We start from the raw sequence: 25,806 nt of genomic DNA on the forward strand, positions 1-25,806 counted from the left end.
AAAAGAAAACACATACAACTGAGCAAGATGCTACGGAAAACTCAAACGCGGAGAGCAACCATGTTTGTTTATCGATGCAGCCCGATAATCTCACTTCTTCTGTATGATTCTTGCAATAGCCAAAATAGAAACATGCATAGATTCGACATGAAGAAGAATGGGTAAGGTAATTGAAAACATCTAGCAACACTAGGTCTAGAGCTCCATCCAAACTCTGTAGCATTATAATTTGCAGTTGTGAGTATACTCGACCTAATTACAGTTAATTACTCGATATAAAATCCTGATAAACTTGCAACTCTTGCTATTGTTGCAGACACGGGCCCTTTATGATTAGTTGTGGTTGTGAATTCGCCCGCTGAGTCGACTAACACTTTAATCAGGATTTCCGCACAAAAAGGTAATATTTCGTTCCTCTATATTTTACACCAGACCAGCCAATTCAAAAGGCTGCATCTCTAAAAAATACAAACAAAAGAAAGATAACAATGGATTGCTTATACTGTGGTCAAACGATTGAACCTTCTGAAGTGATCTCAGTCACTGTAATCTCCAGAATCCGAAGAATCAGAAGCTTCATCCCTCATTCCTCCTACATCTCTGTCCGAGTCATCCTCATTGATTTCCATGTCACCTTCCAAATTTTCACCGTCCTCTTCATCATAACCATTTTCATCTTCAATTTCATCTGCGTCCTCTTCACTCATTTCCATCATCTCATTACTTCTGTTAGCAATGGCCCCGTAACTTGCTCCATTCCACTTTTCATAATGATACATATCCTCGTTAGCATTATCATCTGAATCACCAGCTTCCATGCTGTTGCTACTATTATCGTTTTCAACTATACTTCGAGTTCTAAAATTATCCAATTCCTCTCTGCCAGAATTTCTTGGCTCTTCCTCAACATCTTTAAAGGTGTCCCTATCATCTAAGTAATCTTGCGGAGTCTCCACAACTAGTTTCTTCTCTGTTCTCCTCCTCCTAAGAGTTCTACGACCCCGTCCATGCTTCTGTCCAGGAGTTCTTACTCCCTGCTCGAGAAGAATTTGACTCAACGTCTCGCCTTGTTTCATAACCCGCCTGCTCGATTGTGATATTGAACCCATGAGTCCTTTCTGAGACCTCCTGCGTGGGCGGCCACCACCTCGTCCACGAATCACTTGCCTGTTTCCAGAGCTGCCAGGAGTATCACGAAAATGATCCCAGTTTTCCTCTTTTATAGATCCATGTCTGTCAAATTCCATAGCTTCAGCCTTCTGGATGTCCTTTGTGTAACCATACCTTAATGCGAACTTCTGCTGCATGCAGAAAATAAATTAAAAGCCCATGGCTTTAGAGAAATGTGACCAAAGACAAAATACTCGGAATCATCAACCAACTGATGACACATCACACAGCAAATAGATAGGGCAAGCTGCTAATGAGGTCAATGAGGTGTATCACACATGATATATGCACTCCAGCCTTCAATACTCCTACCATTATGCAGTAAAAATGCTTCTAGTGTGGCAAACGTTGCATGATTCTTTCAGAGTTCAAAGAGAATAAATAGTTTGCTGCTGTTGTTACTTGAATTGTTATTTATTCTATATTTCTTGTAACCTGCATATTTAATGGAATTTTTTGAACTGACTATAAATTACCTCAAGCCCAAAGGGTAAGATGTGTCCAAGAAACTCAAGTGCAGAGATTGAAGGGTAAACGAACTTTCTGCTTCAAACTCCCCATAACGTGGATATGAGAGTGCGTGTATGCATGTGTGCTTGCTTGTGTTTGTGTATGTGTGTGTGAAAGAGAGAAAGAGAGAAAGAGAGAGAGAGAGAGACTCAACTGGAAGAGCCTCCACTGTCTTTTCATCATGAGACTCAGCCTTCTGATTCGGGGTATAGAAGATAGATGCATCCAGCTCCAAAAACCTGAGAGCCACTGCAGCAGTAGTTTTCGGTATCCAAGGGAGTTGAGGAACAGACCCAGTGTAATTAAATCCATAAGCAGCACCTCTTGATGAGTCACAATAGCACATTAATTCTTCTGTTGTTTCAAAATCTGCTGAGAGATAATCACGTTTTATAGCACCCTCAAACTGTGTCAGGATCTGTAAAAAATTTTAGAACACCAGTCAGTCAGTCTCATATCAGTATCTAAACTAAAGACTTAAAAAAAAGGAAGAGTAGATACTAAGTGCCTGGATCAAACAAGTTCAGGGCACTATTTGAAGTAACACACAGCGTGCATTTCGCTATGGAATCATGTCAAAGGATTATTATTCAGTTTGAACACCTGTAGAAGACCCTCAATTGACGAACAATTTTGCAGCTCTAAGCCCCATGTTTTCCTACGGTCTTCCATCCAAGAAGAATGAAGAGCCTCAGAAGGAACAGAAACCTGTCAGATGTAGTGAGGTAATTAGCAGTATAAACACACTTTGGCATCTGAAAAAATGCCTAAACATGCAGAGAGCGTAAAGGTACCCTGTTACCATACCTCAAGGAGAGTCAAAAGGGCTTTGATCAATCTAATTCTCAGTGGAGATGAGTTTGACATATAATCAGTCCGATCCATAAATTTATTTTCATCATCAAACTGCTGGGAGGAATTTCCTTTTGCACCAACCTTATCATGATTTCGGTGTGAAGAAGGGCAACTGCCCCTTTTAGCATCATAAGTACTAAGGCAAACATCACAAATTCCGAATAGAGGCAAGCATCTTTTCTTTCCATATGCCACAGCACGCACGATAGTTGAGTTGAGGCATTCTTTCCACATCCAAGTCTGTAAATCTTCATACCTCTTCAAAAAGTTCTTTTTCTCTGTTTCATTCCTTCCCATATCAACTCTGAAGGAACGTGACGGTTCACATATATCAGAGGTTGATGTGTAAACTGCACTGCCGGGACTCTCAACGCTTTCACAAGCAAGGCTAGAGTTTAATTCAACAGCTTCTAGTCCGTCTTTGATTCTGTTGTGGTCCAAAATATTAGGGAATAACCGATCCCTTTGAACACATTCCTTGAAGCATACTTCAATCTTTTGCAACATTATATGCAAATGAGATTCTCTAGTTCCACGAGTGTCCAAAGATGTCAAAAGAGCATCAAATGCCTGCATAAAAAATTAATAAACTTACTACCTCATTTATGATAGGGAAAATAACAACAAAACAAGGTAGATGAGAGAGATTATTGCAAAGAATAATCTAACTGAATATCATCCTTACTCCCACCCCAAAGGCAAAAGATAAAATTGCTTCCCAAGAGACAAGGCCATCATTACATTTCTTCCCTCATCCAGAACTTAACACACCCACAAGGCCAATATTTGTCCATTAACAACAGCAAGATACATGTAACCTAATTAAATGGCCAGAAAGAAAAATAAAAAGAAAGGGCCAGTTAAAGGCTCAATAAGCACGAGCTTACCTCCTCGGTGTCAACAAGTCTCCAGCAGCCATTTGGCGATTCAACAAAAATTCTGCCAGAACCGGGATCTTGTGAAGAAGGTGAAGCGACAAATTGCCAATAACGATTTCTCCTTCTATCTTGACCCAGCGGTAAGGACCTGTAAACATACAGTTCTTCTGCTTTATGGCCAATATAAGATTTTAGTTGCAACCGTGACCTCTCTGTTGTATGTCCATTTTGCTGAGCTGGGGAAATAAACTGACCCATGGATATATCCTGAGCAGAATTATCAACAGCACTACGAACATCCTCCACTGCAACAGAAGAATCATCCTTCCCTAAAGTGGTTGCTGACAGGTCATAAATTTTATTCTCAGCAACTAGTGGACTCAGACCACCCTCTGCCACAGCATTGAAAGAAGAATCATAAAACTTAGTAATAAATTCCTCTCTCATTCTCCTTTTGTCTAGCTGCGCTTCAGCCCACATCTGCTTTTTAAGAGCATTTGCAGCATCCATCCGGTCCTGCAACAATTTCATTTGTTAGAAAATTCAACAGACTAGAAGCTGTAATTCCTACTTTCAATTTTCAATACTAGAACATCAGACCTCCAGAATTACACGAATTGAGTTCCCTTCATTGGCAATACCAATTAAGGCCACAAGAGCATTGAGACGCTCCTCGACAGATAGATCAGAATATTCTCCTTCGGTGAGTCCTTGGACCCAGGGTTCACCTGATCTGCTTTCATCAATCTCGACACCTTGATCAGGATTAGCCTCCGCAATATCTTCAGAAACATCAATTGCCTAATTAGTGATATTAAATTGCAGTTTCCATGCTTGAAGAAAGCAAAGACAAGTTGCAGCCACAAGCAAGGAAACATGTGAGTTCTTACCAACACTACATATTCCATTTCGTGGAGCCGTATCATCAAGGAGCTTGTCCTTGCCATTCCTGGAGCAGGAGCCAACTTCATTGCCATCAGTATTTTTGTTGTCAGCCAATGGGGTAGCTAAAGCATCAACCTCTGTACCCTCGGCGACATCACTGTCTGAGTCATCATCTCTTTCTTCCTCATCGACATTCTGATCAGCTAGAAAACCGTTTGCATATCTCTGTATCTTCTCCTTTGCTGCAGCGATAATTGACTCGGCATCAGCAGGATCCTTTCTGAAAGCTGGCCGCACACAATATGTAGAAGGAGCAATTCTTTCAAAAAGTACTGGATCCCTTGACAAGGCAACAGATATAGAAGCCTCCGGAGTCTTGCTTGTTGTCAAGTCACGAAGTCCAGATTTCTGTTAAGGGAAAAATATTAGAAAATCGGAGAAAACGCAGAGCCTACACAATCCCAGCTATTACTTACTTGAATCTTCTCCGCAAGCTCAATCACATTTAGACCTTTGCTTCCTTCAAGAGCAAGAACATGGTAAGCAGCAAATTTAACAGTTCCTGGAGTCAACCGGTGCCTGGACCTGCGTTGGAGGGAGAACCCTTTTTCTTGCATAATTGCAACAGCATTTTCAGCCGCTGAACCATTTCGCAGAGTGGATACTATCTCTTCACAACCTTTACTCTGAAAGATAGGTGATGCAGTGATATTATTTAGAAGTCTGTTCATGGCTGTGCAGTTGTGACACTGGGGTTTACAGGACAAACAAGTGCCTGTCCTGGTTATGTAGTTGCAATATTCAACAGTCTGTTTATGGTTGAATAGTCATGCAGTTGTGAGATTAGGGACTTGTGAGACAGATGGATCACAGTGAAGTAAACACGACATTCATAATTTATTGGGACTTTTATCGGGGATAAACAATGCTTAGTAACAATAGTCAACCTCAAGAACTGAGATATATATATATATACATGCAGGTGGAGAAAAACCATGCAAAATTAGATGCATAACATGTGAAAGGTGAAACAAAAGTACCTCATCGTTATCATTTGGGGAAACTCGATCAATGCCCTTTTTCTTCAACTGTGGCCCCAAACCAGCAGAGAGTGCAAATTGCCTTAATATTTCAGGCCATGTCAAGGGATTTAAATGCTTCTGCCAGTTTCGTATGTCAAAACCCCACACATATGCCTGCTATGATAATAGGAAAATTAACATAACAGTTGAAAAGAAATATCATAAGTGAACAACTGAATGGTATTACAATGGATAATTACCCCTTCAACAATATGAGGATGTCCACCTTCAGGATTAACAGCACTATACTGATTAGTCCCAGGTCCACCTGAAGGGGTTCTAACAACATCTTCAATATCTTTTATGATTAGTTGAAGAACAGCAATATGTATCTCACCAAGCAGCCTTGCATCCTGATCAAGAGAAAAAGCGCATGAATAGTTGAGAATGGTTAACAAACCTTCCTTGGACCAAGAGAAATGATAAGCGTGCACAAAAATGAAGAGGGGAGAAAAATGAAGAGAAGAAAAGTAAAAATCCAAAGCTTGTGGAGAGAGAAATAAAAAGCAAAACCCTGGCAAGCAGAGGATCAAGGAGCATGACACCCAAAACAAGTGAAAATAAAGGTAATGGGAGTAATGGTATTAATGCTTTCCGCCACAAATGGAAGAGCCAAAAGAAAGGCCAGATATGGTTATTTTTAGAAGAAAAAGGTCAAAATGGAGATCAGCTAACTCAGAATCAAATTCCAAATGTGTCTCGAAACTCACATAGTCATGAAAAGCTTGTATGAATTCATCAAGAGTAAAAGGCCAAAGTCCCAGAACATCAGCAAATGTCACACAGAACTTCCACACCTGAAAGCGCAATCATCATTTAAAAAATATTAGAAATATTTGTTTCTGGAAAGAACAGCTCATCTTAATTCTAAGAGAAACATGGGAGAAAACACAGAGAAGTCACAGATACATACCATTAGGAGGTTCCCAACATTTTCCTCTGAATTAATCCAAGGTTGAATGGCAAAAGGCATTCTCAATTGCACAGAATTCGGTGGGAATTCACAAAGACTTTCTGAATCACAGAAGGTTTCACTCAGTGCTAACAAACATCAGGCAACTAAGGAGGACTAAACAGCAATAAATGTTCTTTTGCAAAAAATAAGCTGGAACCAATAAGAGTCTTGATATAATTAGACAAGTAATATCTCAAAAGCATTATGAAAAAGGGGGTGCAAACAAGGAAATTTGGCCAGTTCTCATATAATGTCCAACAGTTCAACAATGGCTAAGAACCATGCAGTACATTAATATGCTTATTATATCATTTTCGAAATTAGTGCTTTTAACTATTTAGGTGACAGCCAGGATCATTATTCTGATTATATTCCGTAGAACTATAGAAAGCAACACCAACCTCGGAACGACTCAAGATTTTGTAAAGTGTCATAATCAAGAGACAAAATTGAAGGTAATCCCCTGCTTGCAGCAGCCAATTCCATTAGTTCCAGTCGTTCATCTTCAATCAGCTCCATTGATTCTTTAGCAATTCTCCGTGCTGTTGCTCTCTCTATTGCAGCTTTCTGTCTTGCTGCTTCCTTCTCTCTGCGGCGTTCTTCTTTCTGCTTTCTTCTCTCTGCCTGGGAAAACAGAAGAAAGGATGAAGGTTATCAGTCAATAACCAAATCAGAAAAAGCATTCGTCAAAGAGAAGAGGAAAAGAAGAGATTATATAATGTTTAAACACACTCGTAAAAGTTCCTTCTGCATAAATTTCTCCCTCCGTTCCATTTCACGCCTTTCCTCACGCTGGAATTTCTCCTCCTGCCTCTGCTGCTCACGGATCATTCGCTGCTCTTCCTTCCTTCTTTCACGGTCTTGTCTCTCCATTTCTTTCCTCATTTGCTCCTCCCTCTGGGAAGGAAAACAACTATAATTAGTGCCAGATTCAGCAAAGTTAACCATCTGTTTTGTGCAGTTTCAATATAAAACCTCAAAGTGCAAACCTTTCGCCTCAAAAGATCTTGTTTCTCAAGTTCTTTCCGAATCTTCTTTTCATGGGCTTGAACTTCTCTCGCTATTCGAGCTTCGTCACTCTACAAGAGGTAATTAACAATTGAATTGCATCAGTGGAAAAGCACTGGAATATTTGACAACACAAATTCCACTAATCTTAGAGGTACCTTGCGTTTCCTCTCCATATGCAGGTTATCTTCATTATTTGTCACGAAATCTGCATTCCTCGGAGATACAGAAAACTGCATCTGCCTGCCTGGCTGAGAATATACATCCATGCTTTTTGTCTGCCCTTCAACACCATGTTCCCTGGCCAGATGCGCATTTCCATGCATATTTGACAAACTTTTTGTTGTAGGAACATCGACAGGTGGGTCATAGAGGTATGCTGGGGCCACATGCCCATATGTGTCGGCCCTAATCTTGGACTCCACTGCTTCATGAGGACCAGCGGATGAAGCCTGAGATCAAAATTTGTAAAATTTCAACCACTTATTTATTTGATTGAAAGAAGTGATACTAGTCCTCTATAAAGTAGAAGTAGACAATCAGTCAACTACTCAAGTACCTACTCAGAGGAACTTCCTCTTTTCTCTGTAATATTCATTTTTGGGGAGTTTGGTGAAGTGGGGGTGGGGGCAATTTTCCCTTTAGTTTAAAAGTTCCATGCAACTCAACAACCAACAACGGTAACTCTATTTCAGCAATAGGCGTGCTCAGAATGCATGTCAGGTAAATATTACAATCACATGAAGAACAATCATCCTATGACCTTCGGAATGCAAGCGCGTTCAAAAGAAAGGTTAACTGGTCTGACTTAATCACCAATCACCATTCATATTCAAATTAAACAAACAGATCAAGTATTCAGTATCATTTATGAAGATAGAGAACCAACTTTTATGTGCTTCACATCATATTGCCCATATAACTTGGTATCATAAGAATTTCTGTATCTGTCCTGCTGCTCTGCTGGCACTGTGAAATAAGCAACATGAAGAAATGTTAGTAATTTAACTTGAGTTTCCAGCAAACTCATAATGCAACTTGAGAACGAGAAAATCAGACACATAAAACCTCCTTCCAGTCCCAAATCAATTTAGATTTAGTGACAATTTTAACTTTATAGGCTTGATCTCATGCAACAAATCTCTGCTGTACATACAATGTCATATTTCAGAAAGAGAAAATTCTTTCCATAACTTAGTTCTGCATCTCCAATAATATAACACAAAGGTATCAATTCTACACACATCAACAGTCACCCATCAGTAGTGTGAAAAAAAAGAGGCCAAAATTGGTTCATGCATGAAAGAATCTCAGCTCCATGCCAAAAGATTCTGCAATATAATGAAATAGAGAGGTACTCTAGTTCAGGCCTACAAAAGTTTCGCCCCGGGTTTAACTCAGATATAAGATTCAAACACTTGGAGCAAATGCATAAAATCAGCATATAGCAAGATCCTTTGGTTTTTCTTTACTTTATAGAAAGAACTGGATATCTGAATAAAAATTGCAGTACATTTCTACGCCTTGATGCCAAAGCCATAATATTTAAGATAGAATCAACAAAACATGTACCTATAGGTGCACCAAATGCACCAGGGGGCAGTTCGTCGAACTCTACCCCAAGAATTGGCCCATCTTCCCTTAATGGCTCTCCCAACTGAGCCTCCACACAATCTATCACTCTACGCTCCATGATTGCCCTAGGTGACTCATAATACCTCATTGGCACCATTGGTGTATCCTCCCCATTATCAAACTGACTCGAACCTGATCCCGAGCCAGAACCGGAGCCGGAGCCGGAGCCATGGCCGCTGACAGGCTCAGTTGTCATCAACTCCTCTCTCGGGGATTCAGTCAATCCCTTCCTCCCACCTGACCCAGTAGCGCGTGGCTTCATGGCTGCCATACCCACTGCCTCCTTCTTATCCTTCAGCCGCCTATGACAAAACCACATCTGCAATTGCCGGTCCGTTAAACCTAATTTTTCTGAGAGCTCTGCTCGGGTCGCCTCAGAGGGGTACATCTCCGCTGCATAGAAGAACAATACAAATAGCAAATGCCATCACTCAACAGTAAAATTTAATCAAAACACACCAACACATTCCTCATATAAATGGCACACACGCGAGCAAACATTCAATTCACACATCTTGGTTTCATAATCCACTACAATTCAACAACTTCATCAATGTTAAGTCTTCATCACTTGGTCTATAAAAGTAATTTCAATCAAAATCATGAATAAATATTATAAAAAAAATACTTAAAAATGAACAATTACAAATCTCCGTCTATTAAAATAATAAAAAATCCTAATTGAACATACAAGGAAAATCACCAGATCACTCAAAAAAAAAAAAAAAAGAGAGAGAAACCCAAAATTCATAACATGACCAAATAAATAAACCCATACACAAAGCATCACTATAGACCAGAACATCCACAAAACCTAAGAAGAAAAAGAAGGCATACTTGCATAGGTTTTTTCGAGCACTTCCAACTGAAACGGCGTCTTCATCTGCCTCTTAGGCCTCTTAGACCCCTCCGTGGGGCTCTGATTCATGTTCCTATTGATCTCCCCCTCCGAACTCGCCTCCATTAGAGATCAAACCGCAGGGCAGAAACCCTAGAAATCAAGAGTTGCCCCAAAAGGCTAGGGTTTGAACAAGGAAACAAAGAAATCCGTCCTCCCTATCTTGTTAGGAAAGAAAAACAAAAAACAAGAAAAAAGAGAGGAACTTGAGGCGTGTGTGATGTACATGCAACAATAGTAATAACATAAAAGGGATATTATTATATAGAGACAGGTGTGATTGCGAATGAGAATATGAAAATATAGAGAGAGAAACAAGGAACCCAAAAGAAAATTGAAGATCCTGAGACAGATCAATTATGAAATATAATGAAATTATAAGAGCAACGCATAAACAACAGTTGTGGTAGTAATACGAGTAGTCTATCTCGCTCTTCCTTCTATCAAATTCCATCTTCCCCCTTTTTTTCCCCTATTCTTGACTTTTTTTTTTCTTTTAAATTTTTCCAAAAAATTAACTTATTTGATTTAGTTTCGTGATGGGTTTCCCGAGTCTTTGTTGGTTTTATATAAAGCACCTAATACTTGACTTGACTCTTTTCAGACAATTTTCTTTTTTTTTTTTAATTTCTCTTTTCCCCTTTTTTGTGCGCGTTTTTGCTAAATTTGAGCGTTAAAAAGCTGGAGACTTCCTTATACGGTTCTGGGTGTTTTTGGTATTTTTGGGTTTCCTTCACTTGTAATCTTATGTTTCGTGGCTTGGGTGCACCGAATCTGAAACCAAAGCTCCGGGCTTTGTTATATAATTGGGCTTCGGACTTAATTGGATTATAAGTTTGTAGTCTGCTCCTTGGGATGGATAGGCTGAATATTGGGTTTGGCCCAGGATAATAGCAGTCGAATATCTGTTTGGAGTATTTTCATATTCCAAGTATATCAATTATCTCTATTCAGGGATGATCACAAAAAATTCAAACCGTTCAAATCAAATCGAATCAAATCGTTTTTTATAATTTATTTTTTAAATTTCAATTCTAATTTAGGGTAAAATGTACGGTATAATTATAATATAATAATTTGACAAAATAATTATTTTTTTAGAGAATTCATATTCAAATTATATAAGCTTAAAGTTCATATATTATCAAGGATCCATATTATAAAGCCAATCTTTGTAAAATCTATATTTGTACTTTACACCAAAAAAATATGCTTAATTTTTTAAGCCCATTCAAATTTTAAGTCCATTTGATATTGCCCCAATTTTTCATTTATATTTCCTCCCCTGTTTTTTTCTCCCCTTTTTCCTCTCTTACCGCCTTCTATTTTCTCCCATATGTTTTCCTAATAATATATTTAATATGTCCATAACCGATCCTTAACCTTTGTTGGATTAAGTGTTTTCTTATTTGATTACTATATACGTTCTTATTATTTAATCTACTTACAGTTGTGAAAAGTGTTGGTGGTTTATAGTGCGTCATGTTGGTATTTCTTAATAGCTACATACAAATACTTGTTTCATTTTTTTTTATTTTTGTTAGTATCAGCGTCTTATTTTTGTTATAAGTATTAAGACCGCCCGAAACAGCACATTTGATTTTAGTTTTAAAAGTGGCAATTCAAAAAATTATTTTATAAAATCGCCAATAACAATTCAAGTTTAGAATAGCTTTAAAAAAATTGAAATCGCACTATTAGCAGGCTATTTCTATTTGTCAAGTCTAAACAAGCTAATGTGTAATTGAATCTGTGCTTGAGACGTAATTGTAGTTGCAGCTGCAACATAATATTAATTACTCTATTAATGCATTTACCGTTTAACATAAATCTACTTGTTAATAACATCAAGTAAGAAACTATGAGAATTTTCTTCCCTTTAAGGAGGCAGTGACTTTTCATCTTTCTTTCTATATACAATGGTAGGGTTAGGAGTATTAGGTGTAGACTTAAGTTTTGATCGAGTATAATGTCAATTTGACTCATAATGTGATACTGTAGATGCTACGCCCAGTACACACTCAATTTGATTCACAGAGCACCAAGTCAAACATGTAGTTAATCCTCATACCATCTTATGTATAAAAAGATAGGTGATGATCGCATCTTAGGGAAATTCGAACTGTGAACGTTTAATTTTTTGTTTAAGAATTATTTTGCTTTGAAAGACCACTTACTTAACTATCAAACCATCAACATTCAAATTTGCCAAATGTAAATAAGTTTTATAGGTAACTGCAGAGTTAACGCCGAAGTACACAATCCCTCCAAACTCCAACATGCTATACTCAGTTCTAATTTGGTGTAAAGAAAACAATCTGATGTTATATCTCGTATTCACGTTCAACAAGTTTTTATACCCGAAGGGCAGAGTATTTGGGAATTGAAAATTTATTCAAAAACTTGGCTCAGGCAAAATGTTGAAACATGCAGTGGCACCAAAATATGGAGCACAGAACAGTCAGTTCCCACGGAAGATACACTATTCACACATTTTATCCTCAAATTCTGATGACAACCCTCAACACATGTGATCATAATCTTGACCACACGAGGACTTGGTACATTATTCCAGTCATTTTCTCCAAGAAATTGAGAATCAGAGAACATCTGAAATTTAAAAGAACGAAAATTGACGAACTAATTACACAATGGTAAACAAAACAATTTCTCAGGCCGCAAGTTGTTTTTGCAATAAAGATCTCGTCGCAACTTGATACTGAGATTTGTTCCATGTCCCTGAATCAGTGCTCAGGCTGCTTTCATTTGCTGCAAAAAGGAAATAAGTCGTGTTTGATTGCTTCATTAAGATCAGGCAAATTAACTACAAGTTTTGGTAATAGCTCAAAGTTCGGCTTACTCGTTTCTCTTCTTCAATCTTGGCCTTGATGAAGGAGTACATTGCAACTCCAGCAATAGCAATGGAGGTGCCAATACCAGTCTGTAGTGAAATCTTGTTTCCTGCATGGTTTTTCAACAGTTAAATCTCTTATCAGAATGTTCACATCCATTTGGTCGTAAAATGACTGTCAGTCAGAGTAGTGTGTGTTTACCAAAGACCAAGATTGAGAAGCCAATCACGAAAACACGTTTCAACACATTTCCAACAGCATGGGTGAGCGGTGCCACTCTCTCAAGGGTGTTGGTTGCCAGCTGAGAAGGGAAAAAATTGTGTTTTTACAGTCCTCAAAGGTTTTAAGTTTCTTGAAATTTAAGTTGTAATGACACAGGGTATAGTTTCAAATCAAGTGTAATAGCTAAAGGGAAAATTCATCTACCTGATTGTAGAGGTGGTAAAACATTCCCACCCAGAAAAGATCAGTGACGAACTTTGTCAGACCAACTTTAGCAATTGCATCACTAAATCCATGCTTTATCAGTTGAGGTCCCTCAAACTGTATATAAAAGACAGGCAAGAAGTAAGAAGGACCAAAGACATGGATATAAGAGAAATATTGCCCCTAATTATCTGCTGGACTTACAATTACGGCAGGTGGAATGCAGACAATGAGGGCGATAATTGAAATGTAGGCATACAAATTGGTGCTATCCATATCAGTCTGCAAAGAAACATCCATAGTAAGAGATCACAACATTTTACCGGAGACAACTTCCAGCTTTAGTAAAAAGGGGTGATATACTTAACCATGGCTTTCTTGGAGTAGATGCTCCGGTAAGTGAAAGAGATGTTGGAAATCATAGCACTAATGAAGCCCGTCCAATTGAAAGACAATTCCGTAAGTGATGCCATTGACACACCTGCAATTACTCTGTACCGTTAAAACTACAAAAGTAGTTCAGCAAGTAGAACATGTGGACTCATCCAAATCATCTCCCTAACTTTTTACTTGTATTGCCAAAAATTTAAAACTCCTAAATTTGTAATTCTCATCATGCAATTTAGAAGTAACATATCAGGCTTACCAATGACGACTGGAGCCAGTGACAGCCATAATGTAAAAGGTATCTGTTGTCCAAGTATGAACTGTGAAGCCGCAGCATTGAAGAATGGCTCAAGGGCTGATCCAAAGTTGAAACAACGGAACAGAAAAATCAAGACACATTTTACGTGAAGAAAAGCATATGCTTCATTAAGGCAAGAGTTTTCCTCTTCAACCGTCATGTACAGAAGAGTAGATTGTCACCTTTAATGGTGTGAGTGAAGGAGACTGCAACAGCAGCAAACGAGACGTTACTAGTTACATGGCCTAGAGCATGGCACACAGCAACAGGGATGAGCAGCTTCAACAGGTTTGAGTCAATTGGCTGCGCATGGGGACCACCGAACAAAGAACAATCATTTGATGTGGAAATTTATTGAATATATAAGAGATGAAGTTTATTTTCATGTTTCCTTTACATATTTGTGGAATTAAAACGCCGTCACATTTCAAACTTTGAAGATTTGCACTAGGTGTTTGAACACAAATGCAGAAGTAAAAGTGGGAAAAAGACGAGTAACTGCATGATACTTACTATTGGACCCTCAGATGCTGCCCAATTATTAGTACCACGAGATGTGATTATGATGACAATTAGAAATATGTACATTATCCAAATCTAATTGTATTAGAACCAACAAACACATAAAAAAGATTAATCATACTTGTCATGTATTTAATAACAGTCATATAATAAAATAATCCGTCCAAATCCGGATCTACTTAAATTTCATTGTGCATAACTATCGATTGGCGAAACACGACATTTCAATAACATTGCCCAGTAGAGACAGCTAACACCCTCAAAATCAACTACCAAGAAAAGAATTAGTATAACCCCTACAATAATAGTTGCATTGACTAAAACTAAATAAATAAAATTAACGGCAGTAACTAAATATATAAGTCCGTTATTATGGTACAGATAACTTAAGTTTCATAAATGGGCTGGGATTGGAGGTGGGCACTTACAGCTCGCTTGGGGAGGCCGACGGCCCAGCTTAACAAGCAGTAGATAACACCAACAAATAAATGTATAACCGACACGAAGCTGCAAACACAATTAACTAATTGTTTAGCTTGAACTCAACTAATCCAGAAATTTGAGTATTATGTTTAACCGAAGAAGGTGCTTACTAAGGATAGGGGAAGTAATTGTAGATCTTCTTGTTGAGAATGTTGAATATCACGTTCAGAAAGTACCTACAAGAATCAAGGACAATTCAGTCATTTCAAGAAACAAAGGCCGTTGACAGTTATAACGGTGATTGCGTGAAGCTTATGCGCCCCAACAGCGCAAGTCAGGGAGGTCACGTGACGTACCACATGAAGAAGAAGAACCCGGTGACAAGTGCCGGGTATTTCTCCAAGAACCCGACCTTAGCACCCCTGCGAAGAAAATGGGTAAGTAATACAAAAGCTCGAAACGGGTAGGGTTAGCGGGTTGGAAATCATGTAAACGGACCTCACCCGGCGGAATCGCTGCCCCCCGCCGGCGATGAAGCCGCGGCGGAGCACGGACGGAGAGTCTCCCTCTTCGTCACTGGAGAAACCCCGCTAACGGGTGAGCCTTCGAGCAGAATGGCTGGTCGGAGCTGCCTCCCCCATATCAAGTTTCCACCTTGGCTGAGTTTCCCGGTGACCTTCAAGGCAGGGAAACTGCAGTTTGCAGTGAGCCTCGCTGCCGGCTTTGGGGGGAGTGCAATGCCGCGAACAGTGGCGCCGCTGATCACGCGAGACTCCATTCTGCTAGAGAGAGAAAGGGAGGAGAGAGAAGGAGAGTGAGTGCGAGGAAGTGCAGCCTGGTTAATAATGCAGATGTTTTCTTTGCTTTAGTTAGAGTGCGCCGGTAAGGTTAACTTGCACAGGGAGTGGAGAGGGAGGACGTTTGAGTGGTTGCTATCAGCTGACGAGATGAGCGGTTCATATTATTTGGATTTATTGTTCTCACGGATATGGTTCTTCAAGCGCCATATTATTCTTTTATTATTATTTTTAATTTCTCTAACAAATGTATACAATCGCTTGTCTTCTCATCACATCTAATTTCACTGATAGAATGAATTTGGTTGATATGATATTTTTTTTAAATATGTATATTAGATGTAAAATCAAAATAATAAAGAAAATTTAATAATTATAATTAATGTAATAATTATTAAAATATCAATCAATAGTAATTTAAAAATTCAAAGCTTCAACATTGTGAAAGAATATATGTCAAAACTTGGTATTGTATCTAGAAAATGTTGATGAGATGGATATTTTGCATTTCATTTATAAACCTCACACAATAAACAGATAATCATTTTGCTCACCAAAAGATTCTTAAAATACTAATTTCTCAAATGTTGCAAATCGACATATTTTGAAAAAAATGCAAGCAATCCTTATGAGATATTATAAATAAGTAAATTATTTTTTTATAAAAAATAAAATAAAATTAACTCTCTGTCTTTTTCTAAAATACAACAATTTATATCTATATATTTTTTTAAATAAAGTAATTTACCTCTTTCATATAGAGAAGTAAATTAATTATTTTTTAAATACAAAAAAAATTACTATTTTTTAATCAGATGAGAGTAATTTACTCATTTATAATATGATACGAATAAATTATCATTTACATCATTCCCACAACCAAGGCATTAAATTTGAATTGTGTGTTTGTATATTTTAATCATCGAATCGAAATATATATATATATTATTTTTATGAGAGTTAAATGATAGAATGGAAGTAACATTTGCGAAAACGATTGTATATTATTGTAATGGTAATTACTGGGAATGTGTTGTGTAAAAATTGGGTGAGAGTGAGAGGGAATAGTAAAATGAAATGATAATGGTTAGGAAGAAAACGTTGGAAAATGGAGGAGGGGATGACGTGGAGCAGTCTTATCTTATCATCGAGAAGCGTGAGGTCCGTGAGGGAGAGCTTGTCATGTCCAATCCTTACTTGCAGTTTGCAATATCCTTATCATTTTCATCAAACCAACCATACCATACCCCCTCTTTTTCGTTTAGTTTCAATTAAGAAAGTTGGAATTTTGAGCACAAGCACAGCTGTTCCCACCAAAAATATCAAGAGAGGGAGGTTGTCTGATTGGTGCTTGTCTTGCATCAATTATGAGTTTTAGATCCTATTCACCTGCACAATACTAAATCATTATATTATTCTTCTTTTCACATTACTCACAGTGTGGACAAATAATATAATCACAATTAAAATATTAATCTGCTTTAATTATTATGTTTATATTATATACTCTGATCAATTTTAATATACAACGTCAAGTAAAATGAAATAAAAAAACATATATCAAATATATATATACACAATTGTGCCATAGTAAAACAAAGAAAATAAATTAATTTGTTAATAAAACTTAAAGGGTTAAATAAAGTTAGTCATTTTATTGATAGAGGAAAACTTCTGGATTCATAAAAATTAATGCGATGGTGTCATTAAATATCATTTGTAAATATAGAGGATGTTGCTTTTTTATACGTACTGTATGGATATATATGTATATATATATATATATATAGATATTTGTCATTAATAAAAATACTGAAAAACTATGGAGTCAGAAGATGGGCGGTGGGCTTTTTTTCTGTCAATGGACTGAACAAGGTACTATTGGGTCACCTTTTTACACCATAGCCCATTATAACAGACCTAAATGATGGTGGGTCCCATTTTCTTGTAACCGGACCGCCGTAGTTTGTGGGCCTTTTCGGAGTACACAACCCGGCCCATTCTGACCCTGTGCAAAGACGTCTGGGCAAAAGCTTGAAAAGAGGCGGCGTGAAGCAAAACCCAAACTCGTTGTTGGTTCCGGCTCCGCTTTTCCGGCATTGATTCAGCGTTTGATTGGATTAGGCTGCTTATAGTTATCGTATCGAAAGTGGAAACATGGATTCTGAATTCTGTGATCCCATTCTTATCGGGAATGTGCACTAGTACAAGCACCGCAAACTGTTTGAAGAAACGCCTGTATGAGAAACTGAGGAAGGAAACTAATTGATAGGAGAAGACAAAGAAATGAGTAGTAAGTCGATGATGAAGTGGCCGAAGCAAATTACGTCATGTTTCGTGGAGCGGCTGATTTGTTCCGAGAAAGACTTGGATAAAGCAATTTCCATATTTGACGCCGCCACTGCTGAGTATTCTAATGGCTTCCGGCACGATCATAGCACATTTGGTTTAATGATTCGAAGATTACTCTCCGCTAACAAGTTTGTGCCGGCGGAGGATATGCTTGTCAGAATGAAGCAAGACAAGTGTGACATCAGTGAAGATATATTCTTGTCGATCTACAGGGCCTATGCTCGAGTTCACAAGCCATTTGAAGTGTTGCGGGTTTTTGGAAAGATGAAGGAGTATGAATGTGAACCCACGGCGAAATCGTATGTAACAGTGTTTTCCATTCTTGTGGATGAAAGCCAGTTGAAAATGGCATTCAAGTTTTATCGTTATATGAGGGAGAAGGGAATTCCAGCTAGTGTCGCCTCACTCAATGTTTTGATTAAAGCGCTCTGCAAGAGCAGCGGAACGCTGGATTCTGCTTTTCGGATTTTTCATGAAATGCCAAAACGTGGGCATACTCCAGATTCATACACTTATGGGACTCTGATTAATGGGTTGTGTAGAGCTGGGAGAACTCTTGAAGCGAAAGAGCTTTTAATTGACATGGAGGCAAATGGTTGTTCACCCTCAGTTATTACCTATAGTTGCCTGATACATGGCTTTTGCCAGTCGAATAAATTGGAGGATGCAATGGAATTGCTCAAAGATATGAAGAGCAAAGGTATTGAGCCCAATGTATATACTTATAGTTCTCTCATTGATGGTCTCTGCAAGAACGGACATTCTTTGCAAGCAATGGAGCTTTTGGAGAGGATGATCTGCAAGCGCCTAGTTCCAAATTCAATTACTTACAGTTCCTTAATTTATGGTTTCTGCAAGGAAGGTAAACTTCACGAAGCTATTCAGATTCTTGATCGAATGAAGCTTCAGGACTTGAAACCTGATGCAGGTCTTTACTCAAAAATAATCAATGGCTTTTGTGAGATCAGCAAGTTCCAGGAAGCAGCGAACTTCCTTGATGAAATGGTGCTTTCAGGGACAACTCCTAACCGTGTAACTTGGGGTCTTCATGTCCGCGTTCATAATAGAGTAATTCAAGGTCTTTGTTCTGAGGGTCACCCTAATCAAGCTTTTCAACTCTATCTGGGCTTGCGTACTAGAGGAATATCTGTTGAAACAAACACCTTTGGATCTCTTATTCGCTGCTTTTGCAAGAGAGGAGATCTGCACAAAGCTGGTCGAATTATGGATGAGATGGTGATAGATGGATGCATTCCCGATGTGGAAACATGGAATGCCATGTTGGACGGGTTCTGGGATAGGAAGAAAGTTCGCGAAGCTGCTGAACTGTTACTGGCTAAGCTGATGGATGAATTCTAGAATACCGCACCCAGTTGAACATACATGTGGTGGATGTAACTGTTTTGTCCAATACAAATTGGACGGTGGAGGATACATTATCTTCCTCAGCTTTTTTCCAACTCTGTTTCCTGATCGCTCCAAACTTTCTTGTTGGTCGAGGTTTCTTCATTTCTAAACTGATTATCAAGAGATAGGGTGCCTAAGAGTTTTTATTCAGGTACTTTTCCCCTATAAGGATCACCAAATATTGCAGTCTCATTGTTTCATAAACCCTTTCTTGAGTCTAAAACCATCTATTGTGTTTTGGAGACTATTTGTGAGCAGGAAACGTGTAATGCACCTTATTTCAAAAGGTTTTTTTTTATGCAATTGCCGCTGAACTGAATTTTTGAAGAACTCTTTCTGGTGGCTCTGCATCCTCTCTTTTATTTCATTCCCGGATGATCATAAGGCAATAAGTCTTGTTTCCTCAAAATAAAGCTATATATAATTCTTTCATGTCATATTCTTCACTAAATTTTAAGACAAAATTAAAGCTCACAACTTTCTTTCTTCTTTTATTTCCCTTTTTCTCTTTTTACTTTGTTTCAGGATTATCTGCTATTTTGAAAGTTGTTCTGCTACCTATCTGCATGTGTAATCACTCCTTAACCTGCAGGTTTGATCTGAAGGTGCGATGTCATGCATCAGCTAAACTTGCCAGGATGATTGTTAAATGACAGAGAAAAAGGGCTTGCTTTGTTATGATTACATATAGGAATATGTAGGGGTGATGCCACTCACATCAATAAAATCAAGTATCAATGAAATGAAAGAAAATGCATATTTGCACAGCGAGTACAGGCAACGTGTTTTAACTGTTGGTGACTGGGAAGCCAATACCGTGTCGTTTAGTGGGAAAAACTACAAACAACATACTGCAGGCTACTCCAATCCCGACTGGTAGTGCTGTGAGCACCTCCTTCGTCCCAGCTGACGGTGCCGGATAGAAACAGTTCACTACATTCTCATCAAACAGAGCAATGGCTGCAAAAACCAATATTGACATCAAGGCATGGACAAAATCTATAAACTTCAGTTTGTATTTTGCTGCAATTTCTGGTGGTAGAGTCACTGATCCATCAATTATCCACAGACCACGGAATGTGGCAAATCCATAACAGATATTTCCCTTTTGGTCCTTGAAGCTATCAGTGAAGCTCAACAAAATACATGAGAGCCCGCAGAGAGCCACGAGCCCAGCAGTCAAGGATCGACTAACTGTGTCACACTCCCCTTGGTTTGTGAATATTGGGGACAGAAGTTGAAAAGCAAGCACTGAGCCGGTGGGCAGAAGGTTGGCCAGGTGTGCCGTGCTTTCAAATGTCTGACTAATGGCTTGTTGGATGAGGTTTCTTTCTACTTCGGGCAGGTTTTTGTTGACCAGTAAGGGCACATCTTGTTCACAGATTTCTTGAGACGATTCGTTGTCATTTTCCACCTTAATCTCCATTGCAGGTAGTTTGAGTTGGCAATTCTTCTTGATCCTTGTCGGGCTTGTTTTTGACAGAATTCTTGTGGGAAAGTACATTTATAGGCAACAGAACAATTCACTTGAGTGGAAGGAAAGGGAACCGAGTTAGCTCGTTTTGCCTTGCAAGAAACAGAAAATAAGCAGCCAGCTTTCACCAGATTCTGAAAAAGGGAACTTCCTTTTCCGGTTTGTTGGTGATTAATGGTCATCTAAAGTTTTGAAGGTGGCTTGTTTAACTGGATTGGAGTGCTGCCGGTGTTATGGAACTTAACTTTTGAGTAAGGTTTTGCTTGCTTTTTGGCGTGTACACAGCAACATTATGCTGCTTCACGTCCTGAAATTTGTTTTCAAGCTCGAATTAAGGTGCACTGGAGCATTACTCAATCAGTTATATTGCTGAGACGCAAAGTTTTCTCATGGAATTTAGAGTGTCTGTTGGTTTCTTGTTATAAAGGTGACCGTTCTTACTGTTTTTGGGCTTTTACTCCCTTGTCTAATTAAAGCAATTACTAGAATTTGGTTTATATGCTTGTTCAGGAATGGCCACGGTTAGATCGTCACGACAAAGGGGTAATAATACTTGATTACTTGTAATTTCATCTGATCTTATCCTATGAGAAAACATAAAATTGAATTAGTATGTAACTAGATGTCAGGTAAAAGTGTAATGACAATAGGTGATATATTGTGTGAAAAGTGTGGGCGTAATATATTTTTCTCGAGGGCAGCGAAATGTATTTGTTTTTTTTTTTTTAATGAAAAAATTATTCATAACTAAATACTACATTAATTTCGTTGGATACACTGAGACGAGATCTCACAAGCCCTAAACCTCTAGTAATTGGTTTCAATTGTGATGTTAATGATCGCGGATTGACGGTGGGGATTATTGGTGGTTAGTTGCAAAGATTTACCATTTTACTTGGGTAAAATACAAGATAATAAGTGACTGTTGAGGAAAATTTAACTCCTTTTATGTGAATTTATATCCACATAAATTGTTTACTATTAAATTAATAATGATAATGATATTATTTGTTGTCTAATGACGTGTGGCTGATGTGGGTACAAACCCAGACAGACAGCATCATCAAAACCGACTGTTTATTATTAAATTTCTAAGTTTACGCTGTTAACTAGTTGGTGCGCCAGGCTTTATTTCGCCCTACGGTCAGGCTACCCTTCAATGGGCCATTAACCGTACCTTCAACCTTTTGCCTGCTCTTCAATAAAGCTGTTCTGGGTTGAAATATTTGATACAGTGCCAAGCCCAAATTATATTTTGATACTCCATTAATCGGCCCATGTAGTGTCTCTGTCCTTATACTTCTGGTGGTTAAACGCAGCCCAGATCCGTCGAGCCTCAAATGGTAGTCGTATAAGTGAATTTATTCAACCCTTTCTTAAGCATCACACATTTTAATTATTGAACAATTAAACATAATTAATTCTTTGGTTGGTGAACCGATCGTACCAAAGTTTACTTATTTTTGGCTGAATTCAAAGTCATAGCTGCAAATTAATAATATATTAAATTTTACTTAATTAATTAACTCGACCAAAACGATGTGCATTAGTCTAATTTTTATTCAAAATGGTCGATTAAAATTATTTATAAATTTTAGAGATGATGATTCTATGGCTAAGAATAGATTAGATATCCTGAATATATGTTTGTTCAACTGATTCTTTAAAATAAAAGAGAGTGAGCTAGAGCCAATAAAAGAGCATCCCTAAGGTTAGGTAGGTAATTTCCATGGAGTTGCTTCACTGAAACTTGATCTAGATTAATACAAGTGGTTAGGGTTAGTGAGTTGTAATTGTTCTATAGTACTAATTAAAATTGGAAATAGGTTCACTTATGAAACGAAAAATGTAATTTACCCTTATTTTTTATTGTATTGACTAACGGAGAGAGCAACTGCTGTTATCAAATGGATGAAAATCCCTCAATGGTTCTCAAATTGAAAAATAAAGCCACATATGGGACTCAATGTGCTAATTGACCTGAGTGTGGGATCAAAATTAAAAATAGGTCCACTTATAAGACCAAAAATATAATTTATCCTACTAATAATGATCATCAGCAAACAGAAAATAATTTTTGTGGGTTTCGTTTTGGTCTGCATGGGAATGAAAATATTGGGAGAAGGCAATACATAATGAAAGAGACATGATTGTGTTTCTCGAATTTTAGGACGTTGATCCGTAGGAGAGACCCACAAAATAAGGGGTTGTATGGATGGTGGTGATGGCCAAGCACAAAAATGTATGAAAAAAGCATAAAAGAGGAGTGGTATTTGTTGTGTTGGGATGCCTAATTATTGGCAGTATGGACCCTCATTTTTATTTTTTCCCTTTTACAAAATGAACAGTAGATTGGTCTGCCTGACCTTCATTTCCCCCTATTCCGGAGTGCTGTTTCTCAAGGCAATAAAATGGCAATCATTCTGCTTCCAAAACCAGAAATTCCTACTACATCCTATTCCAATTACTTTTCCTTCCTTGGGATTTCAATTATTATTTTTGTGCAAGATGTGATCAATGTCCAAAGCTTGGTTACTGCATGTATATTACTATTAACACAAGTTTTGCCGAATGTCCGACCTGTTTTCTTGCCTTCAAGTTTGGGTTTTGGGTTGCTCAACCTCAATCCACCCACTCTACATACAAAATACATACACTACTTCTATTCTCTTTTTTTTTTTTCAAAAAATTATGCATTATGTATTTCCTCTTTTATTCCTTCTTTTTCCACCAGCCATTTTCAACCACATGCTAAATTATTCTTACAAATAACTCATGGATTAAGGGATGGGGAAATCCAAACACAACCTACAAAAATGATAGACAATCAATCAACGTCTATTTATAAGGGCTCGTGGAGATGTTTGATTTGTTCGAACCAAAAATAATTGCCAGCTGTTGATCAACAAAATCCAAATCCCAAATAATTTACACAGCTTTTGTTCTTTTTTTCTTCAAGAGAAACAAAAAAGACGGGTGCATTATTTCATTTCATGATCCGGACATGATTTTTTGAAGATTAATTTGGCTGCATTCTTGCAACGTCATACACTAATTAGCGTCATCCATTGATGGATGTTGATTTCGTTAGAAAGAGATGTATTAGGTATATAACGGGATGGGGACCTAACCTCAATCCTTCTCATTATCCCACATCACTACCAAAGTTTGAACCGTTTCTTTATCATTTTTCTTTAAATATAAAAAATAAAATTATTATTTCGTCCTCCTATAAAGTTTGATGTAATTATACCACACCCCTTATAATTTTGGAATTACACCTCATATAATTGATATTTGTTTTCTATCCAACAAATAGATCTATCTGTCTGTAAAATCTGCAAATTTTGCTAATATTAGTAAAAAGTTAAACGAAAATTCATATTAATTTCTGATTGACTTTCAAATTTATTGTAAATCAAATAAATCTTTTATAATCAAATTATCGAGCACCAATGTGCCTCCCCACAATCATATATATATATATTTGGCTCAACTGGAAATCTAGCAAGTGAGGCAATTTGTAAGGCAGAAATTTCAGCAACATGAGGTGTGATGAAAAGGGACAAGAAATAAATATTTATGTGGGTGGGAAGCTAATTTAAGTTTAAACAGAGATTGGGACATTTAAGTAGTATTCTTACAACTAAAGTAGACTTGTGAACAGGCTGTTAAGTGCTCAAAAACCCCACCAAAAGGAAGATCAACTCACAATCACTCCAATTAAATAAGTCACATATCTTGTGTTAATTTTACAAACTCCTTTCCAACTTCTCACTCTACCACGCCTTCATTAAATAAATTAAACCCCAATATTAATAAAGTGGGAATTAGAGAAAGGGGGTTTTTAAATTTCAACTCAAGAATCTGAGAAAAGCTACCTACACATGTGACGACGTCTCACCTTTTCCAACAATCACAAAATACTACATAAATTTTACTTATTCATGCTCTATACCATTTCATTTTATAATACTTATATTTAATAAAATTTATGGCTGTTACAAAAAAATGTGAAATCATTCTCTTTTAAAAACAAAGAAAACCCTAAGAAGCTTAATTAATTAAACTAATTTTCTAAGACCCTCTTTTGAAATTTAACCAGAAAATAAAGATTGAGGGATGGGGCAGAGGGTGTGGTGGGTGGGGGGGTCTAAGGCATAAGCTGAGAATTATGAAACAGGATGAAATGGGGGTAGTGTGCCTCCATTCTTTTCTAGTTTTCTTTACTCCCAATTTTATGTACCTCTAATTTTTGTATTAATGGTTTGGGATTGGAGGTGTGCTCAAAGTTGCAAAAGGAATGATGATGGGTCCCATTAAGATCTCAGTTCCCAAATCTTGAAAATTCAATATTTCTATTTATAATTTAGAAAAAAAAAAAAAAGTGATTGAAGATGAGGAGTAGATCATGATTAATGTATTAGCTCCAAATTAATGATGGGATTGCTTTTGTTAATTTAATTACTTCTTTTTTGATGGACCACCGGTATAGTATATATGATCATCATCAACACCATCCATTTCAAGATCCTAGCTACCTAGTGAACTTGCTTTTGCCAATTCTAATATTATCAAAGTGATTCTTGATTTTTAATTACATTTATATGTTTGTTTATATATATTTTGTACTGTTGACTCGAATGGTATATCTCTTGAATAAATGAAAATAAATTCAAAAAAAATAAAAAGTATAAGTGTTTGTTTAACAATTGTACATCTCCGTTGTTTCTTCTATCCTTTTGTAAAAGTGCGACTTAAGCCAAGATAAGAGAGAAAAGGCATGGTTCCAGGCGTAAAGTCGTTGATCTCAGCCCATCATTTTCGATATTGTACATATGCGAATGGCGAACATTCTGATTAAGCGATTTCACTTTTTGCTGAGAACTGAAAATCGTATATTCCGACATGCATCATCACTTCAAATCCCACTTTAAGCCCATGTTATATATAACTGTACGGCTCTTGCAGGGAATGGTTGTGCTAACAACT

At 37.5% G+C, this 25,806-nt stretch overlaps 4 protein-coding genes across 5 annotated transcripts; 1 reads left to right on the forward strand and 3 right to left on the reverse strand.

The window, feature by feature from the left end:
* Positions 1-196: 196 nt before the first annotated feature.
* LOC105175572 (homeobox-DDT domain protein RLT1) lies at positions 197-10,423 on the reverse strand. 2 transcript variants are annotated; one of them, XM_011098055.3, is made up of 19 exons: positions 9,816-10,423; positions 8,916-9,371; positions 8,233-8,312; positions 7,502-7,795; positions 7,325-7,414; positions 7,068-7,232; positions 6,737-6,959; positions 6,294-6,394; positions 6,091-6,177; positions 5,581-5,733; positions 5,339-5,494; positions 4,775-4,984; positions 4,304-4,706; positions 4,014-4,195; positions 3,423-3,929; positions 2,488-3,105; positions 2,284-2,388; positions 1,835-2,098; positions 197-1,301 (listed from the first exon to the last, which is right to left on the reverse strand). In XM_011098055.3, exons 1-19 carry the CDS (start codon positions 9,940-9,942, stop codon positions 537-539), a joined length of 4,986 nt encoding a protein of 1,661 aa, XP_011096357.2. In that variant the 5' UTR covers positions 9,943-10,423; the 3' UTR covers positions 197-536. The 2 variants fall into 2 exon arrangements, with proteins under 2 accessions (XP_011096357.2, XP_011096358.2); XM_011098056.3 differs by having other exon boundaries at positions 197-1,298; positions 9,816-10,421.
* Positions 10,424-12,341: 1,918 nt separating this feature from the next.
* APE2 (Glucose-6-phosphate/phosphate translocator-like protein) lies at positions 12,342-15,717 on the reverse strand. The gene is made up of 12 exons (XM_011098057.3): positions 15,288-15,717; positions 15,141-15,206; positions 14,955-15,020; positions 14,790-14,868; positions 14,022-14,142; positions 13,801-13,896; positions 13,523-13,635; positions 13,359-13,436; positions 13,155-13,271; positions 12,930-13,029; positions 12,737-12,837; positions 12,342-12,645 (listed from the first exon to the last, which is right to left on the reverse strand). Exons 1-12 carry the CDS (start codon positions 15,560-15,562, stop codon positions 12,628-12,630), a joined length of 1,230 nt encoding a protein of 409 aa, XP_011096359.1. The 5' UTR covers positions 15,563-15,717; the 3' UTR covers positions 12,342-12,627.
* A 1,799-nt stretch (positions 15,718-17,516) lies between these two features.
* Positions 17,517-21,311, forward strand: LOC105175575 (Pentatricopeptide repeat (PPR) superfamily protein). Its single transcript, XM_011098058.3, has 2 exons — positions 17,517-19,491; positions 19,933-21,311. Exon 1 carries the CDS (start codon positions 17,868-17,870, stop codon positions 19,290-19,292), a length of 1,425 nt encoding a protein of 474 aa, XP_011096360.1. The 5' UTR covers positions 17,517-17,867; the 3' UTR covers positions 19,293-19,491; positions 19,933-21,311.
* Positions 19,930-20,844, reverse strand: LOC105175576 (protein DMP4). The gene has a single exon (XM_011098060.3). The coding sequence runs from the start codon at positions 20,842-20,844 to the stop codon at positions 20,128-20,130; it is 717 nt and encodes a 238-aa protein (XP_011096362.1). The 3' UTR covers positions 19,930-20,127.
* Positions 21,312-25,806: the final 4,495 nt, after the last annotated feature.

This window comes from Sesamum indicum, linkage group LG12, assembly GCF_026168435.1.
Source record: "Sesamum indicum cultivar Baizhima isolate 11 linkage group LG12, ASM2616843v1, whole genome shotgun sequence".
Lineage (NCBI taxonomy): Eukaryota > Viridiplantae > Streptophyta > Magnoliopsida > Lamiales > Pedaliaceae > Sesamum > Sesamum indicum.